The sequence below is a fragment of the Belonocnema kinseyi genome, chromosome 7 (assembly GCF_010883055.1).
Source record: "Belonocnema kinseyi isolate 2016_QV_RU_SX_M_011 chromosome 7, B_treatae_v1, whole genome shotgun sequence".
Taxonomy (NCBI): domain Eukaryota; kingdom Metazoa; phylum Arthropoda; class Insecta; order Hymenoptera; family Cynipidae; genus Belonocnema; species Belonocnema kinseyi.
In genome coordinates, this window is record NC_046663.1 from 95761316 (window position 1) to 95782603 (window position 21288).

General features: G+C 29.9%; 1 protein-coding gene across 1 annotated transcript in view; it reads right to left on the minus strand.

Moving 5' to 3' along the window:
• LOC117176799 (lachesin-like) overlaps window positions 1–21288 on the minus strand; it is a 231141-nt gene that overhangs the window by 193969 nt on the left and 15884 nt on the right. Inside the window, exon 2 of the mRNA XM_033367108.1 lies at window positions 18873–19006. Within this exon, the coding sequence (XP_033222999.1) occupies window positions 18873–19005 (133 nt within the window). The 5' untranslated portion in view covers window position 19006. The remainder of the gene's footprint in view (window positions 1–18872; window positions 19007–21288) is intronic.

Sequence of the window (21288 nt, forward strand, 5' to 3'; positions counted from 1 at the left end):
TGAACGTTTATTGAACTAAAGTTAACCTTGATCTAGCGACCCGAGAAAAAATGATTTAACTTGGCTAAGTCATTAATTACCCCCAGTCAAGACATAGCCAACATAAAAAAAACAAAGTATGAATTAAAGGGTACAATCCACCTGTAACAAAAATTACTTAATTAATTAATGTGATGCGGTGTACGAAATGCCGATCACTTGAGGTACTAAATATCTTGGCATTTCGTACCTGCAAATATTATATTGTTGGTTCAGAGTTAAGCTCTTTTGCTTAAAAATTTATTTTTAGGTTGAATATTTCTCTTTTTTGTTTGAAAGTTAATTCTTTTCATTTGAATAGTCTACAATTATATTTTGGGTTTATAACTTGTCTCTTTTAGTTAAAAATTCCACTATTCTATTAAAAAATGCAATATATTTCGTCTGTAAATCTCAGGAGTACGGTAGCTACATCAATGTTATTTAAAAAAATTTATTCCCTGATTATCTTGAAAAATCACCGTATTTTTAATTCTTTTCAAAACTTATATAATAAAGCAATTAGTTATTATTATAACCGCTTTCAAATCAACTAGAGAAAATGTGAATTTTTACCGGAAAACCCGAGAAATAGCCTGGAATTGGCATGAGAAATAGCCCGAATGGTCAATTTAGTTCTCATTGAAATATTTTACTTATAATGTTTTTATTAATATAAAATTTATAATATAAGCATTAAGATTAAGAAAATAAATAAGAAACTACAGCAGGCTTTGATACTTGGTATGCTATATCTTACAAGATATTCGAGAACAGAACTACATGAGTTAATACACAACCGGTGATCAAAAGTTTTGATCAAGAAAAAGTTTCAAGTGAAGTTTTGTGCACGTCTGCTCACGTTCAGTTGGCCATTCAGCAGAAACAGTCTATCAAACTGAAACTCGTGTTTCTCAGCGGATAACTTTCTGAGTTTTGTACGAAGATGGCTTTACGCAGGGAAGAAACACTTTCTAGGAATACTACATCAGTACAGTAAAAAATGTATAGGATATGGTTTTCCGACCAATATATTTCTTCAAAAATAAATAAATTTAAATATAATTATATATAATTTTATCTATATAAATATTAGAATATAATAAAATAATATAAATAAGTATGTTACAGTCATTACGATTTTGCTCATTCTCGTTACGCGCAAATCCCAGCAGAAAACAACAATTAAAAGCATTTTTCTTTAATTTTGAAGAAGTAAGAAAATTATAAATTTTTAATTATAATTTAAATTTTTTGCATAGAAGTTAATAATATTATTTGCCTCATCATGAAAAGCCTAAGAAATATTTTTTTCATTTTTCTGTTTGCCGTCTGTTATCATTTTCGTGAAATTATCATTTTTAAGGTGAAAACTGCTAAAAATCATGCTTTTAAAAAGAAAAAATAATCTGTTAACATTTTTTTCATGAAAATGCGGTGGGCATAGACCAAGTATTTTCAGCGTAAATAAAAACTTAGTTAAAATAACTGATTAGTCATTTAAATTAACAAAACTGCTCATAATTAGAATTAAAAATGATCGTTTTTATTATTTTATTGAATGGATTTTGAAAAAAATATCAAGAAACGCTTACGATAAAAAATTATTTTCGACGAAAATATTTAAAAAAATAAAACTTCTTCTCATGTGCCTAGTTTTATTGCTGGACCCTCGGCAGTGGCTATTTCGCTAGTTGACGCCACGGCCTAAAACATTAATTAATAATTTTCATTCATGCGTGACCCACAGCCAATCAACGCACTGTGCGACGTAAGCACAGTAGGTCAGCCCGCTAAAGTTGGGATCGTCTAGTCAAATAATTGATATTTCGTTAAAATTACAAGAATTGTGCAGGTTGAGTATAAAAAAAAATTACAACCTTGTGAGAAACTACAAATGTTCAGAAAAATTACATATCCTGTTATAGTAAAAAGTTGTAAAGTAGTCTACAATGAGAAAAAATGAAGTATTACAGGAAGAGAAATTTCATTTGATTAAAATTATTTATTAAACAATTATTTTATAGATATTCCTGTTAACAGATCGTATATTTTACATTTACATAAAGTCGTATAATAATAAATATTTAATTAGAAAAAGAGAGTTCAACATTTTTTAGCTGTAGCTTATGAGTATGGCTTTTTCGTCGACTATGACAACTTGATGGTTTAGCGTAATGGTTAAGACTACCGACTGCTAAGCGTTAGATGAAGGTAGAGATGTAGGTGTTCGGTACTCCGTAGCATTGGAAATTTATATTTGCAATAGAATGTAAAAAATGTAATATATGTATTCACTATAAATAGGACCATTAATATTTAAAGTCAAAATATTCGCAATCAATTAATATTTGTTTTTCATATACCTTCTTTGTCATATCAATTGAATATTCAACTCAATTAAATATTCATTACGTGTTAGAAAGGGTCTAGACGGGGCTCTACTAATCGTCGAGTGATAAAAGGGCACTCTCGTTAGGGCCTGCTTAGAAATTTTAGCTGGAACCTTGGTTAAAACAGCGTTACTGAACTAGTTAGCCCCTCTCCATTTTCCCCGACGATCGCCTGGTCAGAAATAGGGAAATCTATCCAGTGCCCTACTAAACCCCGATCGGCATTTCCATATGGGTATTCGCTTCCTGAACTGGCAGACTAGCCACAATCAATAATTAATGTAAAAGTCAACATACAGATACAAACCTTAAAATGAGACGCACCAGATCATTTGCATACAGCGACTCAAGTTGTTTTTTGGAACGATATTGACAATTGAAAACCTATCCCAAAAAATTGCTATGCATCGGTTTCTGCTTCATTTTTATGCATAGTTCATAAAAATTGTAGTATTTCTCTCCGTTTATTCAAAATGTTTTATACATACAAGCAATCTGGTTTCCGGTGGAATAACGCAGTAATTATTCACAGCGTCATTTCTATATTCACAACAACGAATCACCATAGCCCTGCTAACGCATAGCCTGATTAAATTCACAAGAGGTTCTCCATGTTTGCATTTTTTTAATAATAGGCAATACCTTTTGATCGGGATGTGTGTTGAATATTTTCCTCTTTTTATTGTAAAAAAGCTACTATATTTTACGTAAGAAGCTCAAAAAAGAATTATTTTAATGGTATAAGTTTCTAATAAATAACAAGGTGAAAGCCATTAAAATTTTATAAATATTCTAGAGTTTTACTCACTTTTTCTAAAAACTGTCTAATCATGGTGACTCGGTTAATTTGTTCTGATTTTTTTAGAGTAAATTTGAGGGTACCCTTTTTTCTACAACAGCATTCAATTGAGACAGAAATCTGTATCAATATAAAGAAACAAAAGAATTTTATATTATATAGGCACATCATTACTTTACAGCAGGCTTTATTTATCTTAAACTTATAAAATGATAAAGTCATATCTGACGTTGAGCCTTTCACTTAAACGGCCTCAAGCTAAAACCGTAACTCGAAGCATTTTCTTTGTTGCGGAAAAGCAGTCTGAATAGGGAATGCTGGAATACAAGCACGGTATCAGTCACAAAAGTTGTTTTGAGACCGAGTTTTGTATTAGCTACGAGAATTTGCATTCAGAAATTATTCCACGTAAATATGCATTGCATGCAACTTTATCGAAAAGCGAAACTTATTTTCTGAGAAAATGTTTATATAATTTACTATTTAATCGGTTGATATTTAACATTTAATAATTAAATGTTTGAAAATAAACATTTTAAATGTAGCAGCCTTTGAGAATTAACAATTTTTCTGAAACGTTAAAGTTTTAAATTAATCATGAAGGACTCTTAAATTAAACAATTCAGTTTTGGAAACGTTAACAAATAAAAATGTTAAAATTGAACTTTTGAAATTTTACAATTTCAACTTGAAGCATTAAAAATGGAATTGTTTAATTTGGAATTTTATATGTTTTTACCATTTAAAATTCAGAATTTAATCCAGCAAAAAAATATCTGGAAATCAGAATTTAGTCACACATTTTTTAAAATTCAGATGTATTTTATGTGAGTCCTGATTATTTTCCGTTTAATTTAAGCTTAGATTCAAAACAACATTAAGGTGTATTAATTTTAACGAAGTGTCTCGTCGTCTCAAAAATTTGCCAGAATTAGTCGATCCCCTTTTTAACCCCAAATACAAATATTTAATGTCAAAATTGAAGAATTGTTATATGTTGAAAGCGTTTATAACTCTAAACAAATGTTAAGTGAAATTGTTTAATACGGCATTATGAAAGTATAAATTTTTTGGTTATTCAAAGTTGTTTAGTGAAAAATACTAGTTAGAATGCCGTGAATACTTTTTATTATTTCTAAGAGGTAAATATTATTCAAAATATTTGGTTATTAAACTTTTACATTATATAGTAAAAGTGATGGTATAGTAAATTTTTTAACTTTAAGCATAAATAGCAGCAAAAGCGCATCCTCTTCTGAATGATAAAATTTTCCTCGTTGGCACTGCATACTAATTTCAGAAAGCAGTATAATATGTACAATGAAAGCTCTCCTGATTTTACATTTAATATGATTATGTATTCAGTAATCTTCTGCACGCCTATTAGCGTTTCTTACTCTCATTCACCCCTCTACCCATGTCTTATACACCCCATAAATACTAATTATAAGATTATATTTTCTTTCAGGAATATACAAACTGCTCAACCTAAAAGTTGTATTTGAAAGCATTATTATCCTATAATTATTTTAATTTACTTTGACTTCTTTTCAATTTTCAATGAGACAATATTCCATAAAAGATTAAAATTTATAATCATTAAGCTAACTATTTATAATATTCATCATATTTACCGCAAAGAGGACTATCTTATACAAAAGAAAGTAATTGTATCCATATTCAGTCTTGTACGGAAAGCTTCTTCAAAGCGAAAACTTTAGAAAAAAAGGTTGAAATTGAGATGGGCAGAGACAAATGAACCTTCAATAGTTGAGAAGAATCGTATAAGATTCATGCTGAAACTTTGGAGGTGGGCTTTGAGTAACACGATCCATGAGGTTTAATCTCTTTTTAAATCAAACATTCTATCAAAACTTCTGATAAATTTACGTAAGATCCTCTTTAGAACTTTTGGATACGTTTCGCTCGGATGTAATCTGACAGCAAATATTTTCATCATATTGCGACCCTTATCGAGTGGTATTTCAGAGATTTTAGATAATATTTTTAAATCGACAATTATTAAATATATTAAAGATGACTATTATTTAAACAATTTTAAGGTTTGTTTTATAATTTGATGTTGCAAATTGCCTTTCGGCATACTTTCGATACTCAGTTGTATCGAAAATCAATTGGACATTCTGGAAATAATATAGTGAATTTTTCAACGTCGATCTTTGGTTCCTTCCCCCTTGAGAAGTGAATGCAAAGAATTTGAATTACAATCTCTCTCTCCTTGTAGAATAAATTTTTGCACACTGATGATCCTGTCCAAATGACTTGTATAAATTTTATACTACATTCAACATTATGTATGAAAAATCCAAATGAGTATTATCATCATATTCTTATTTGTCAAAGGGTTTTTATTCTTGTAAACACATTTTTCATTATATGATTTAAAAAATTAAAACCAAACAGAGTTGCAAATTATATTTTAAGGAATAATATCAGCCATTGATCATTATGATGAAATAATAATTCATCAGTAATGCATAAATTTGCATTATATGATCACGCGTCGATAGAACTTCAGCTAAAATAAAAACCTTATAGAGTTTGTGGATGAAAAAAGAAGACTATTATTATTAGCTTATTTTTCGCTTAAAAGAAAACTTCTTTATGTAGAAACAAGACCAAGTTTCTTAAATCAAACCTTTTTTTCTGCGTATTTGAGGAAATTTAAAAAGATACAATACAGAAAAAGTCTAGTTCTTGTTACAGATTGTTTTTGTTACACCTCTATTAAAGTCCATTTTTTGTCTTCAAATAATATAATAAGCCTATTTTTTGGCTTAAAACAAGACAGAGTTTCTTTATTAAATATTTTTTTTGCTGTGTTATTACAACTTTTTATTACGGCAAAAGTATAAACGCAAAAATCTAAGTAACTTTCTCAAAATGGTACTTCAGAATCTCTTCTACAATTAATTACAATAAACAACTCGCTTATTTTTCTTCATTTTATAAATAATCATTGTCCTTAAAAAATTTTGGCTTTAAAAACAAATTGTCAAAAAATTATTATATCCTCAATAATTAAATGTATAATGGAAGAAATATGAATTTTCAGATACTCCAGCAAACAAATATATATTATATTCCATTTCTATAATTTTCTCAAACAAAATAAATAAAACTCGGTAAGCTTAAAGCAATTTATTGCCTTTATTGTTTATAAAAATAAATCAAACATTTCTGGAAAATCTTGAAAGCATTAAGAAACTTTTACCTATTACAATGAAACTATGCCGGGATTACGCGAAAAAAAATAAATGAAATAATATTAAATTGAAAATAATTACATAACCTTTCCAGATACGTATTATTTTTTACACATAAACTTCTTGACGCTATCTATTCAGGCTCAAAAGTGATGCTTTCAAAAGCCTGAGCTTTCACTACAAAAGTGAGCTTTTAAAAGTGATGCTTTAGGGTCACAATATTAATAACATGGAATACTTGTAATTCTGCGTCTTTAAAATTATTTAAATTAAGAATCATGCGGAATCATTAGGGTGGGTCAAAAATAACAATTTGTTTTAGATTAAGATCATACAATTTAGCGAAATTTACTTTTTGGGTATGAAACCCTCCACTATTTGAAATTTTTTTGACTAACATTGAAACTAATCAGAACGACCATAAAGTTTTAGAATTAGTTTTTCTTACTTTCTATTTAAATTTTAAATCCGTGATAAAACCCGTTGTGGTGAAAAATTAAAATGAAAATAAAAAATGAATCTAATTTCGAGTTTCACGTATTTTTTTATTATTATTTAGGTAAAAAGGCTTAAGAAAATATAATAGAAAATAATAATTCTTTTAATGGTTGCTATATTTTCTTGAGTCTGTTTTACCTAAATAATATATTACAGAAACACATGAAACTCAAAATTCGATATAGAGTAAAACCCTTCAATAGCCCTCTTTTTATAGTCCTTCCGATAATTTACGCCGCGCAGCAGGTAGGTGTAACAGGAGCTGCGCGGGGTGCGCGAGGTCTGCGGTTGTCACTTAGGCGAGCACTCAGGAGTGAAAAAACAAAAGCGAAGCGGGCTATAATTAGTTAGTTCCCACCCACCGTCAGCCCTAAAATCGGACCTATAGAAGAGTTTCACTGTATTTTGTTTTCTTATGACTTTATGACGTTTGTAATATATATTTTTAAATATAATATAGGTTTCCATTTAAAAAATTAATCGCAGCAAAAATTCTCAAATATAGGAATTGTAATAATTTATTTGATGTTATTGTCTTTTTTTTGAGTGACCTTTGGGTTTCACTATTGACAGAATGGTTTTCAAACACTGTTTATTCTTCTTGAAATTTCCCCTCTTTTTTGACTTTCAGGCCGTACTCCTTTGTTGCAGTCGGCACTCAGGTAGCAGCGTAATGTCTCTTTGTTGATCGGATGCGGACCCTTTTTCCTGGAAGTTCAGTATCAATCAAAGTTCAGATAAGTGTAGTCTTTCCGCCTCTTGGGCCTGTTTATGTGAATTAAGTGTGCTATTCGAGTGCATTTCATGTTTCGTAACTTTAACTTTTTTAACTTGAAGTCTGTATTTCCTTTGCTTTTGGTTTTCGTAAAGTGATTTTCCCGACTCGATCGTTTTCTGGTGTTGTTAAAAGTGACGAGCCGGATGACGTATGACTTCCGGTTGCGTCGGGATCGATTGTTGATGAACAATCGTGGTCGTAGCTTCCGGAGGCTACATCTTTTATAGTTTTCCCAAACAACCAAAACCTTTTTTTGGTACAGAGTGCTTATTGGACTCTACTCAAGGACGCCTGATATGGATTACTTCGATAAGGCAGTTAGAAGCTGATGTGCTGCTTCGTTAGATCGACTTCAACCAGACCGGATGTGACTCCTTCCTTGCCCTACACCAGTCCGCGAGTAATTAAGTAACTATTTTTTTGCATTTATAATGACCACTATAGAAGGCGGAAATAATAGAATATTGGAGGAAACTTGTTCCTTGAAGAATACTGAAGAAATGGGAATGATTTGATCCTCATGATGGACAACAAATGGCGGTCATGAATTTTCATGAGCGGCAACATTCGAGTAACAGTTGTATTATAAAATATTTTCTGTGGTTCCTAGGAAGTAGTAAATCTTTCAAAAGCAAGTCGGAACTAGTTAAACCTAAAAAAACACTTTTAGAAAGGGTAAACTAAACTTCTAGGGCTGCATGGATTTATAGCCCAGTATCGGAAAATTGGAATTAATCTTCCACTCTGGAATTTAAAATTTTCTAAAACATTCCTTGTTGGTCGTAGAAAGTTGAAAATCTTTCAGAAGTAGAAATCGAAACTAAATAAATCTATAGAAGCACGTTAAGAAGCTTGCGGGTTCGATTCCCGCCTCGCACTCTGGAAGAGTCTCGGTGGCCCATGCGGTGAACACTAGCCTAGCAAGGGAGTTGTTCATCTCCGGAGAGTCGTGGGACCAGTACCTCTAGAGAAAAAGGTTTTCTCTAAGTACTTAAGGCTGTTGCTCTTGGTGGTTCGGAACCCACCTTAAACTGTAGGTCCCCCTTCCACCACCAAGTAAGTGTGTGGAGAGTGTGTAAAGGAATAAAGAAGGTGTAAGAAAAATGTAAACCCTTAGGGGACACATTAGAAACTTCCACTGTGTGTGTGTGAGTAGCATATTTTTTGTTTGTTTTTGAAAACTATTTTTTCACTGCAGAAAGTCACTATTCTCGTTGCAGCGTTTTAGCTGAGAATGCATTTCTTTGTTTAAAAGTTCGATAATTTTTGGAAAAAAATTCACGGGTATAAAATTATACTTTTTTGCATAAAATTTACCTTTTTGGTTTGAAAATTCATCTCTCTGGGTAAAAATCTCTTGTTTTTTCCTTTCAAATGGAACTGCTTGTTTTAAAATTAATATGTTTTAGTTGAGAATTTACCTAGTGCGTAAAAAATCTGTATTTTAAATTATTTTGTTGAAAATTAAATTATAATGCTTTTTGTTACTCGTTTATTAAAAGTTGATTTTTTAAATGAAAATCAGAATAAAAAAAAATCAACTAAATTATGAAATTTTCAAGCCATGAAGGCAAATTTTTTAAAAAGTAGTAGAATTTTTTACCAAAAAATATGATTTTTCAACCAGAAAGGTAATTTTCAAACAAATAGTTGTATTTTCGAACAAACGAAATAACTTTTTAACAAAATTTTCAAAAAGTAAATAAACATTCAATAAAATGATAGAGTCTTTAAACAAAAAATATGAGTTCATAAACAAAACGGAACAGTAGATTATTTAACCAAATAGAATCAATTTTTTGCCAAAAATAGTTGAATTTTCAACCCAAGAAATGAATTTTCATCTAAAATGATACATTTTCAACAGGAATAGTGAGATTTCCAGTATAAAAATTAATTTTCAACAAAAGGAATTAACATTCAACTCAGGAACTTAAGTTTTTTTCTTTCTTAAAGTGCTTCTATAGATCTAATTAGTTTCATTTAAAAATCATCCCTTTTCTTGAAAATTGAGCTATTTTGATGAAAAATTCGTGCTGGTTTTTTGTTAAACATTAATTAAGTAACAACAAAATTATTTATACTCATTTTTTTCTGAAAATTAATCTTCTTAGTTAAAAAATCATCTTTTTGGTTAAGAATTCAACTTCTTAGTCGAAAGCTGAACTGCTTTGTTAAAAATTAATTTTTTTCAAATTTATCATTTTATTTTGTTAACTTATCTCATTTGTTGAAAATTCAATTATTTTTTTAAATGCTCATCTTTTCATTAAAGCATTAATTTTTTAAACTAAAAATGTAACCATTCCAATTTTAGCTGAAAATTAATCTTCCTGTTTAGAATTTCATCTTTTTGGTTAAAAATTCCTTTTTTCGAGTGAAAATTAATTTTTTTATCTGAAAATTTAACTATTCCATTTTTTGTTTATATTTTTTCTTCCTTAGTTAAAATTTTAACATTTTAGTTGGAAATTGGTGTTTCTTAGTTCAAAAATAAACTATTTGGTTGAACATTCGTTTTTTAGTCAAAAAAGTATCTTTTTTGTAACAAAATAATTTCCTTGGTTCAAAACTAAACTTTTTGCTTGAAAAATTAATTACTTGCTTGAAAATTGAACTCTTGTTGAAAAGTAGCTTTTTTCGATAGGAAATTATTTTTTAAACTAAAAATTTAAATATTGTAGTTACAGATTCATCATATTATTTGAAAAATTTTCTCTTTCCAGTAGAAATTTTATTTAATTGGTTAAAAATCCAAGTATTTTGATTAAAAGTTCATTCGTTTTTGCTTGGAAAGTCTACTGCTATATTTTTGGTTGAAAGTTAATTCTTTTTAATTAAAAATTTCTATTATTTGTTTGAAATGTTATCTCTTTGGTTGAAAATTCAACTATTTTGTTTTCAAATTCGATTCTTACAACATCTTCTGTTATTCTTAGGAAGCAGGAACTCTGCCAGAAGTGGGAGTCGGAACTAGGTAAATCTAAAGAAGCATTCTTAGAAAGACAAAAAGTAACTTTCAGAGCCGTAGAGAATTATAGCCCCGTAGGAAGAATTGAATTTTTCCCCACTCTGAAATTTCAACATTTTCTAAAACATTTCAATACAAATTATAACGACTGCCACTCGACAGATATAAATTAATTTGTGTAAAAATTAATTTTGGATCACGAAATGTGGATCATTTTGATCCGCATATGGTAATCAGATTGATATGTAATTGTTTGACATCTCCAATTTTACTTTGTTAAAGTTAATAAGAATTGTAGGCCTTATTTATTTTTCAAATCCATACGTCACCCATTTGCTTTTGAAGTATCCCATAACACGACGAGGATAATGGTCGCATTTTAAACCTCGCTCCGGCTGAGCACTAATAATCCGACGAGAGAATTGCAAGACCTTCAAACGTGCAAAAGGGCGTTTGCAGAAAGCAAAGTGGTAAACTTGTAAGTGGTAAAATAAAGTTGGTCCTCGTGGCCGTGACAGTTTAATTAATATCTTTCATCTTCAAAGAAGAAAAACTTGGTAAAGTCTCAGGCAACGGCAAACCACTTCAACTTCTGGGTCGCCGCGACTCTCTCCTTCGCCTTTCTTTGCCTTCGGGATATGCCCACTTCTCGTTTTTCGCTGATGTTTAATGACTGTCACTGAAGCCAGTGTACGATTTTGCCAAAATTTATTCACACCTTCTACATATCCTCCTTAGTTCTTGAATCTTTTCATGGATTTCACTTTCCTATATCAGCAGAGATGTGCATCCGATATTTTTTCAGATGAAGCCAACACGAGGTGGATACCAGTACGATCCGTATTATGGAAAAAGTGACCGGGTTTTTAAGCCAAAGTTCTGTAGTATTTTTACATGACTAGAAATATTGAAAACGAGGTTTATAATCAGGCTTTTTACCGTTTACTTGCTATTTTTGATTTAAAAAATATCTTCTCCACATGCCGATGAAAATTTGTTCCCCTCACTTAAGAAATAAAATTGCTTCCACTATTCTTTCACTGATTCCTTTGATTCTTCCAACATTTGACTTTAAAATTATCAAAGAATTATTTCTCTTCATTTTTATCAAAAATACATTTTACTCATTTCTATACGAAGTATCATTTTTTTTATACTAGTTAGTAGCAATGACTATCATGATTGTATGTTAAATATGACATATTTTTCAGCTCATACAGTTTCTATAAGGTATTGAAAAATAATAACTTTATAAATCATTGAGGAAAAATGTATACGCAATGGCCTTCGTTAACTGATCGTAAAAGGCCTAAAATTTGAATATTCACTTCGTACCAAAAGAGTACAGTCCGATCAAATTATTGTAACATATTACAAAATTATAAAATTTACGATAAACACTTAAAATGGTTCATTTGTCATTTCTATCCTAAAAATGAATTTTCCAGTTGTAATTTTGTACGTTATACTTTTCACACTTTTTCATCATCCATCAATATTATTAGTTCACAAGTTTTTTCATCCACATCGTACTGGTTTCTTCTAATTCTTAGATTGGTTTTCGTTCCTTCTTAATTCCCAGGATTTAGGAAATTTAAGGTGAATTCTCTCGAGGGTTGAAAGATACTTTTTAAAGTTTTCAGATATCGAGGAGTTCAAAAGTTGGATGATAGAGTGGCATAACTAGATTATACTTCTAGGTTCTAGGTCTCCTTTACAAAAATTTCTTTTTACTTCAATGCGGTTAGGTTTTTACTCTATAGCTGCTAAACTTTCAAACTTGAGCAATTTCATTTTAAGGGAAAATTTTTTTATGACTTTCATGTAAAATACACTCCTTTATGGAAAGAATTTTCTTAATGATTTAAAAAAAGAATATTTTTTATTGTAATATTCAACATTTTTGTGACAAATTACGGATATCCAGAAGTTCATCAACAGTTCCCAGTGAAATTTTACTATTTTCTAAATTAAATTCTCACTGATTTGAATTTAGACATATAATTGAAGAGTTTTTGGACAATTTATAGATGGCATCTTATTATTTATACTACCAGAAATGTTTACGTTTCTAGGTTTTCATTTCCTAACACTTAAAATATAAAGAATTTAAAAATCCAATAATAAACAAAGTTTTAAGTATTAGGTTTAAAATCATTCGGAAACAATAATAAATAATTAATCATTTCGAATTACAAGCGTTTTAAGCAGAAATAATATGTTGAATGATTTTTAACTGGAAATATTCCAAATAAAAAAATTTTAGATTGGGAATAATTTTAAAAAAAGGATATTATTCCAAATGGAATGAAAAGCACTTAAATTTGTATTATTTGTTCCGTAAAAGAGTTCAAAATCAAATAATTTGAAATTAAAAGTGTTTAAAATTGAACCATTTTTAGTTTTAATTAGAGAATTAAAAAATATTAGTGATTTTTTATTGAAATTTCGAATATAGGACAATTTCAAAAGAAAGAAAATTGAATATTTTTAGATGATGATTTTCAAAATTGGATAATTTAAACTCTTCAAATTAAAATGGTATAATTTTTAATTAGAATCTATCAAAATTGAATAATATGAAATTAAACACTTTTGAATTTGAATAATTGTCAATTCGGAGCAATTAAAATTTAGAATTTAAAAATTTCAAAGTAAATTGAAAGTTTAAAAGTCAAAGCTTCTGAAATTATAGAATTCTGAACTATCATTACATTGAACAATTATAATTTAACATTATAATTGAAAAAGGAAATACTAAAATGGAAAAATTTCCTATTATGTAACGTTCAAATTAAAGGAATCCGAACTTTATTTACAATTGAAAGAATGTTTAGTCGTCAAGAATTGTGATATTAAAACTTTTGCATACTCAAGCTCTTTACAATTTTTATTATTTTGAGTAAATTTAAATTTAATGTCCAGGTTCAACGAAAATATTTGGGCTACGCTCACCGAATATCGGTGAACATAGCCACCCTTTTTCAGCTGCAATGCGCCCGAAGAAAATATATTTTCTTCTACGCTCGCTGAATTTCGATGAATCTAGGACACAGCCAAAATTAAATCATTTGAAAATTTAATATTTTCAATTCTTAATTATACTTTTCAGAATTCAACCAATTATTTCCTTAATTCACGATTGTTTTAAATGTCTTCTGTAAGCATTCACTTCAAACAAATTGAATTTCAAATCCTTTAAACTGGAAATTGTGCAACTATTAAGTCCTTCAGTTTGATATTTTACGATTTCTATTAATACTATCCTGACGTTTTTATATTTGAATTTGAAACTACAACACCAAATTGGAAACATTCAAAAATTAATAAATTAAACAAATATATTTTTGAATTTAAGCTTTTGAAGCAAAAAAACTTTTTTCAAGGCCTCAGCAATGGAACAGTTGTAAAATTGCGCAGCAAAAACTTATAATTTAAATTATAGAATTTTTGAAAAATTAAATTTATTATTAATATGGTATCATGTAGTATCAAGCGACATTCAAAGCGATAGGATAGATTATTATACTAAAAAGTGTAGTTTTTGTGAACAAAATCACGGTCATTTTCAACGTTCAAAATTTAAGAAGTTTATATAATGTAAACCTTTAAAGTTTAATTATTCCAAAAACTTTTATAATTAAATGATTTTTAATAGGAAACTCTAAAATTAATTAATTTTAACTTAAAGTGTTGAAAAATAAAAGATTCCAAATTTCGTTAAAAAATTGAAGCATTCTTAAATTAGGATCTTGAAAATAAATGGCGAAAATCATGTAATTTATTATATTGTTTTTAATAAATTATAAATCCATACTCGGTACTTTCGTAATCTGTTTCAACTCTAGTGAAAATTTTGGATGAGACATCATTTTGAAACAATTCAAATCAATCCGGAGCAAGTTTTGAATCCTTCTTAATCTGCACATCGATAACAAGTTAAATCTCATCCCAAATTTTAATCCTTTTTAATGCGAGTTTTGATGAACTCAGATTGCACTGACGGATTGAATAAAAATATCGAAATTTGGGTTGGGATTGAGCTTCTTATTGCTGCACGGATTGATAAGGATTGAAATATTACTTCAGATTGATTCGGATACAATCGAATACAGATTTCGGAGTGATTCGGATAAGTTCTTAATGAATTCCTATCAGAAACTTTCGCCTGGGATCCTATATTTATTTCTATACTACACCAGCCTGATTCTATTGATTTTAATCCAATTCTGCTATACTAATTTTCTCTAACCATATCCCTAGAAATTATATGTTCGATTATGCGATCTGCTTATTGCATGTTTTTTGAAAGATAAAAATGGTACAATGCGATATCAAAAGATAAAATGATTGGAAAAAGAATCAAAGAATGTTTTAAAACTGGATAGATATTTTCAAAATAATTAAACAGGATAAAAAGCGTAATAAATTTATAAAACAGAATAGAAATGAATGGAATTTTGGATTGCAGATATTTAGATAAATAGTGTAAAAAAGAATATGATAGTAATTAATTGGAACTCAAAGAAGAATTAATGAAAATTGTAAAAAAGGATAGAATAGAACGAAATTGTTGAAAATATTGTAAGAAAAACTATCTAGCGAGAGAGAGAGAGAGAGAGAGATAAAAGTAATTTTGTTGGTAAGAAGCACACGATAGTTAATCATAAATAAAAATTGGAAACAAGCACAATTTTTAAAACGAGGAATAGGATCAATGATGATAAAACGGAATAAAGGCTTATAACATTTTTAGAAAGAGGAATAGGATAAACGGCAATAAACTCGGATGGAAAGGATAGTTTTCGATAAATACGGTATACGGGAAAAATTGATAAAATGTGAAAGAAAAAAAATCAGTGTTTAAAAGAGGAATGGGATACCGCTAAATATAAGGAGATGGAAAGGAATAGAATTATGGGAAAGAGAAATAGGGTAGAATAGCATTAACATAATAAAATAGAATAGAAATCGTTAGAATATTATCGGAAAGGGAAAATGGCTTGAATGTGATAAAATTAATCAGAATTGCTTGGAAAGTAGAAGTAGATATATTTATAATAAAATTAAATATAATATTTTGTTTGATTCAATATGTTTTACTTGCATAATTATTGAATTTGTTAATCTGAAGGTCATTCTAAAAAAATGAAGAAACCTAGAAAATCTTAATTCATCCTTATTAAATTGATAAAAATAAAAAAGTGTTGAGCATATGCCTTGAATTATATATAAAATAACGATAAAGCTGTAACGCTTTATGACAAATAAAAAGTTTATAGACATGAAACTTATAAATCTTGAACGCTAAATTAAGTATATAAATGTCAGATTTACGCTCAGGTTTTTACGATCTATAATAAAAGCATAAATTTTAATAAAAAATAAGTTTTGTTATTACTGCCTGCATTTTTCTATATGAAAAGATTAAAATAACTTCTCAATAAATATTCGAGCAGTTGAGTTACCTATAGTAAAAAAATACACTGAATCTCGCATTTGCTTAAGGGAGTGAAATAATCCCCTGCTAAAAAGCTAAGAGAAAATATTGTTCTCCTAATGCACATCAATATTTAATCGTAAAAGCTTCATACTGAAGAAATTTTATAAAATATACTAATTTTATAATTATTCTGAATTTTTAAATCAGGGAAAGTAAAGTTTTTACGGCAATTCCCATGTAGAAATTCAAATGGGGAACTAGCCTGGTTCCCGACCAGTTGACCCCGTTTAAAGTCGGGGGCTAGCTGGGTCATCTGATTAGCCCCCGACCAGTAGCGTCGCGATACTAGCCTGATCGGGTACTAGTAGGGGTCATATGATAATACAATTGTTCTGAATCAATTACCCTGAAAAAAATTTCTTAGGGAATTTCCCCCAAAATTGTGTTGACGCTAATTTTCAAGGGTGCAACTGGAACGCAGCAATGGAAAAGCTTCGCTCTGAAGGCAACGCCATGTTGGTCACGGTAATCTCTGCTCCAGGCAGGCGGTGGTCACTCAATGCTTTAGATGTGTCGCAACAAAGTCGATGTTGGAGCCATCTAGCGTATACTCATATCCCTAAGATTAGATAATAGATGACCGTTCAGATAATCGCGATAATACCCAGATACTGTTCAGATAATAGACTTAATAACTAAATAAATTGCAGAAAACAATATAAAAACAAGTAGAAATACATAAATAATTGTCAGAATAATTATTTATGCATTTCTAGTTGTTTTTGGACGGTTTTCTATATGAAAATGTGTTTTTATGAAAATTTTGAACTTAAACTAGTGGAGTGAGGTGCGGGAAGCGCAACCGTTGCGCCATCTGGCGTATACCCCTAGCTGGACCAATGTATGTTCAGACACTCTCGCCATTGTAAGTGACCACCGCCTGGCTCCAGGTAATTACACTTTGTTACGTGTGGACTGCTGTCTTAAACACTCGAAGCGTCATTTCTATTGCGAGAGAGGCGACAAATCACGCCCTTGCGGATTTGCTTTAAAGCTGAACTGAACTGTACCGTGATGAATAGTTTACTACTAGTATACTACTCTTCACTGATTAATCAACAACTTTTTCTCTTGCCAATTTCAACTACCTGAAGGTTTAGACTTTATTTACATATGGCAAACCTTTCAGATCAATTAAAAAATAAGCATCTATACAAATTTAGAGTCTTATGACAAAGGTATTTAAAAATGTTCCTAGGAATTCGCAATTTTCTAAAAAATACAAACAAATAAGATTACGTCTTTTCGTAAATCTTGATCGTTGTTTTTATAAAAAGTTGATTTTCATACAAAAATGTTAACTTAATAATTATTTATTAAAAACGTTTGAAATGAATTTAACATTAATACATCTTTTCTCTAAAGAACTGTGTAAAATTATTCAAAATGTTGTGCTAGTTTATCGAATATTTTAGGGTAAAATATCATCCTGACCATACAGAATCACTCCAGCATTTTTAGAAAATTTACCTATCAACGCGGCAAATTAAACATTAGTTTTGGAACGATTCCCTAAATTTAGTGGGAATCACTAAATTCCCCAAATTGCAGGGAATATTCCAAAACTTTCGTATAAGTTACCCTATGTTTACAGAAATTTCCCCAAAAATTGTAGGTATTATCTAATTTCCTAAATTTTAGGGAATTTCCCCTATTTTTTACTGCGTTATAAGAAATTTTAGGAAAATTTCTCCAAATCTTGGGGAAAGTGATTTTCCCCAACAAAAATGTGGATTTTTCCCCACTAAATAGTGGAGAAAATTCCCAAAAAATGTTACAGTGTAGTTTTAACGAATATTTCTAAAAACAAAGTGTTTATATCAACTGTGTTTTACAGTTCTACAGTACCTTATATTTCTGTGTAAGTATATCTGAAGAAAAAACACTCGCAAAATAGAATAAAGTCGATATATACTCGGTCTTTGTAAATCATCGTGAAGACTATTTTCTTCGGGAGAATCGCATTTACTTTTTTTTAAAGAATTTATTATATAGGTAATAAATGAGAACTTCTTTGAAAAAAATATATTTTAAATACGAAAGACGTGCTTGAACTTACAAACTTTTTCTTATGGAAACGAAAAAACGGCAAGATCAGGCTAGCCTGAAAAGTGAAAAAGTAAAAAAATTATTGTTTAATATATTCATAGTGTTTTAGAATTTAGAAAAAGCATTACGCGTTTTTAGATATTACCTCATTTGATAAGACCTCGCCGAAAACTCAAACATAAGAACAACCCGACCAGAGGTAAAACGAACCTTTCATTCCGACTTTTTTAATATCTTCTCCTCAACATATTTTCCAGTTCTCCAATATTCAAATATCACATATCACTTAAGTGTCTCATTAAAAACACCTATACCTAAAAATTCAATAATTTTCTCGTAATCTCTTTTTTCGATGCCAATGATACAGCCGAGAAATATTTTCCGCGCAGCGAATTTCTGAACATACAAAGATCGCCGATGCGAAGAATCGCTTTGAACTAAATTCGGACGGGGAAATTTCATACGGTAAATCTATGGTCGGTCGCATTCGTACACGTGCGGCAATACCCCAGAACTTATCGATGCATAAGCTTATATATTGGGAGATGGAATCACGACTGAAAAAAGCAAATGGAAATTCGCCACATCAAAAATAACGCGAAATGCGAATAAGCAAAAGAGAATAAAAATGCTCACTATTGTCGGACGCTGGAAAATTCGTTGCTAAGGAAAAATCGTGTCGCGTTATCCGGTTTGCAGTGGCCATGGCGATGTTGCTGATGTAGTTTCCGAGTAGTACGCAGCATAAAATCAGCCATGCCACCCTCATCCTGAAACAATTATTGAAACACATGCATATTATTGATTTGTATTGGGACAAATTTTCACATTATCACGGGAAACCTCATTTTTAACGCAAGACCTTTGCCCCTTGACCTCTGACCCAGCACCTTTTATCATAACACTGTATAATTTTATCCCTCAGCTTGGAACTTTGCTTTTGACTTTTGACCCCTGACCCTTTACTACTGATTTTTACACTTCATATTTGACACACGACCTATAACTCTTCACCGTTGATACGGACTAATGACTGTGTATATTTAACCTTTGATGCTCATCTTCGACCTTTACGTTTGACCTTTGACCAGGCTGGGTAAAAAAAATATTTTTTCTGATTGATTTCTCGTACAATCTACTTTTATTTGACGTAAAAATAATTTAATTATTTTTCATCAGTATTATTAAAAAAATTTTAATCTGTGATCCAAGGCTTTTAAACGCTAAAAAGTGTTAATTTTGTGTGTGTGTGTGTGTGTGTGTGTGAAATTGACAAATGAGTGATTACCCTTAAAAGTGAAAAACCACCCTCAACACTGGGTTAAAAATTTAGAATGCGCTTTTTTATAGACCTTTAATATTTTTGGCCTTTTAATGATTAAAAATGACTTTATAGAAGTTAAAATGTGTGTCAGTGATAGAAAAATACACTTAAACTTTTCAAAATTACCCCTTAGAACCAGATTCTGCTTCTTTCATAGTTGTCACATAATCTCTGATGAAAAATGTGCTAGGCTTACTTAGGAAAAATTACGTAAGGACTTTACAGTTTAAACAAAGTGTAAGGACAATTTGAGCTCCGGTTTTGGGCCATCAAACCACCCTTGATAAAAAAACGAAAAATACCATCTTTTGGTTGAAAAGTACGTAACTGTTTTACTAGGATGTCAGATTAACCTTAGAAGAGGAAAGCTACTTTTGGTAAAGAATATAAAACCATACAAGTTACTTTTGACGCAACTCTCAAGATACTTAGATACTTCTGAAAATTAAAAAAAAACATCCCCTAAAGTTGTTACACAAATATTTTGCCTTTTTAATTAAAGAAAAAAGTATTATCTAAATGACGAAAACCAGTTACAAACTTTTTTACTTTTCTGTTCATAGTGACATTAACGCACTTCCTGATTGTAATAAAAAGATTTTCATAAATGTATAAAAAAAGGATAGCATATTTTACTGTGCTAATATTTTTTAACGATTGATGTAAAATTCTAATTTTACATTATGCGTAACTGTGTGTAATTTTAAGAAGCCATAAATTTATTTAAAACCCTATTTACCTTAGGAGTTGCGACTAGAAATAAAAAACATAACTCTCTATCCATTAACGAAAGGTTTTGTTACTGTTTTTACGGATAGTACTCTAGTTTGTATTGGCATGTATAATATGAAAGTATTTCTAATAAGTCCTCGATTCATATTATGGCATCTTAGTAAAATAGTTACGTTCTTTTTGCCAAAAGACGCTATTTTACCAGTTTTCTTATTTATGGGTGTTTAATGGCCCAAAGTCAGAACCCATTTGTTATTTATGTTAGGCCTAAATACTATAGAATATGTAGGTAATTATATCTGAAGTAATCATAGAACTTTTCTCATTTGAAATTATGTAAAAAAAACTGCGATTGAAGCAAAATATCGTTCTCGGGAATGTAGTTTCTAAAATTTTAAGGGTAGTTTTATATAACTGGCATACATTCTAACTTTTAGTAGGTCACTTTTAATCATTCAAGGCCAAAAATATCTAAGGTTATATAAAAAAGCACATTATACATTTTCAATCCCCTATATAGGTATGTTAGGGTAAAATTAGTTCACAGAAAAAACTGGTGTGTCTATTAGAACCTATTTTTGGTTCCAAAGGAGCTGCAACAAAAAAGAACGATAAATAAGCTCTAAATGATACCTTATTTGGCTTTCTAAACGATCCTAATTGCAATTGAGCCTATTTATAAAGAACCTATTTTTCGCTTTGCCCACTTCGACATTTTGTTTAATCAATAACATAATTTTTACCTGAAAGTACACATGTAATCGAACTCTGATGGACATAACTTAATGAAGTTAATCATGTCAATCACAAAATATTACCGCAATTATAATAGATATAATGAGTTGACAAATATCATTTGCGGGTTATGTAGCAAAGTTGTCAATATAAAGGCGCTCCATATGAACTCTTTTGGCTCTCTACAGGTACCTATTGGAGCTCAAGTTCTAAATGATACCAACCTTTACTTGAGCCGCAACTTCAGTGAACCCCCAGTTT